Source organism: Penaeus monodon, chromosome 22 (assembly GCF_015228065.2).
Source record: "Penaeus monodon isolate SGIC_2016 chromosome 22, NSTDA_Pmon_1, whole genome shotgun sequence".
Taxonomy (NCBI): Eukaryota; Metazoa; Arthropoda; class Malacostraca; order Decapoda; family Penaeidae; genus Penaeus; species Penaeus monodon.
In genome coordinates, this window is record NC_051407.1 from 39,122,808 (window position 1) to 39,123,566 (window position 759).

At 42.3% G+C, this 759-nt stretch overlaps 1 protein-coding gene across 1 annotated transcript in view; it reads right to left on the bottom strand.

The window, feature by feature from the left end:
• LOC119587126 (protein patched-like) overlaps window positions 1–759 on the bottom strand; it is a gene marked incomplete at its 3' end in the record, with an annotated part of 106,921 nt that overhangs the window by 28,383 nt on the left and 77,779 nt on the right. Inside the window, 1 exon segment of the mRNA XM_037935877.1 lies at window positions 598–730. Coding sequence (XP_037791805.1) covers window positions 598–730 — 133 coding nt within the window.

Consider the following 759-nt stretch of genomic DNA (forward strand, 5'->3'; position numbering starts at 1 on the left):
GGAGCGATCAAAAAAACGTGATTTATTTCTGTTAACGATATTTTCCTGCTTAACGCTTGTTGTCACTTTTTCAAATTACAATTTTTTGAGGCCCATTAACTAACCGGTCCACAAGCTCACACGACCCCATGACCCGGGCGCTGTACAAACATGAGAAACCAGCTAAGGTCACCCCTTGTCACAGGTCACATACCTTGGCATATGTGGGTCGGGTCACACGCCCCACAGGTCGCCTCGCCTGACCACACAACCCCCACATTTTCCCACATGTAACTACCCAGCTAACAGGAGGCAGGGTGAATATTCTTCTAAGTCTCTATACTGTCTTTGTAGACTGATTAATGTAATAATAGAACTTTCCAAAATAAATTATATCTTGTTATGTCATTTCCAAAGTCCTTCTTCGCTAGACAATTTCAACCGAATTGGTATAACCTCCCCTAAAAAATAATAATAATCTTAATAAATATCCGCTAGATAATCATAACCAAACTAACATAACCACCATCTAAAAATCCACTAACAATGGATAAAAAAAAAAAGAAAAACAACGTAATCTATAAAAAGAACATGTAAGCATCGTTCGCCTCCACTTACCCGTTTCATGAAGTCCGCGAAGTAGGAGAGGGAAAAGCCGTGTTCGTATCCCTCGTAACTCTCGATTTCCCTTATTCTGTTGACGATCTTCTGCGGATTGAGGTTGGTCCATCTGATGCCAGGGCCCAGCAGTCTGTCGGGAAGGGAGGGAGGCAAGGCGTT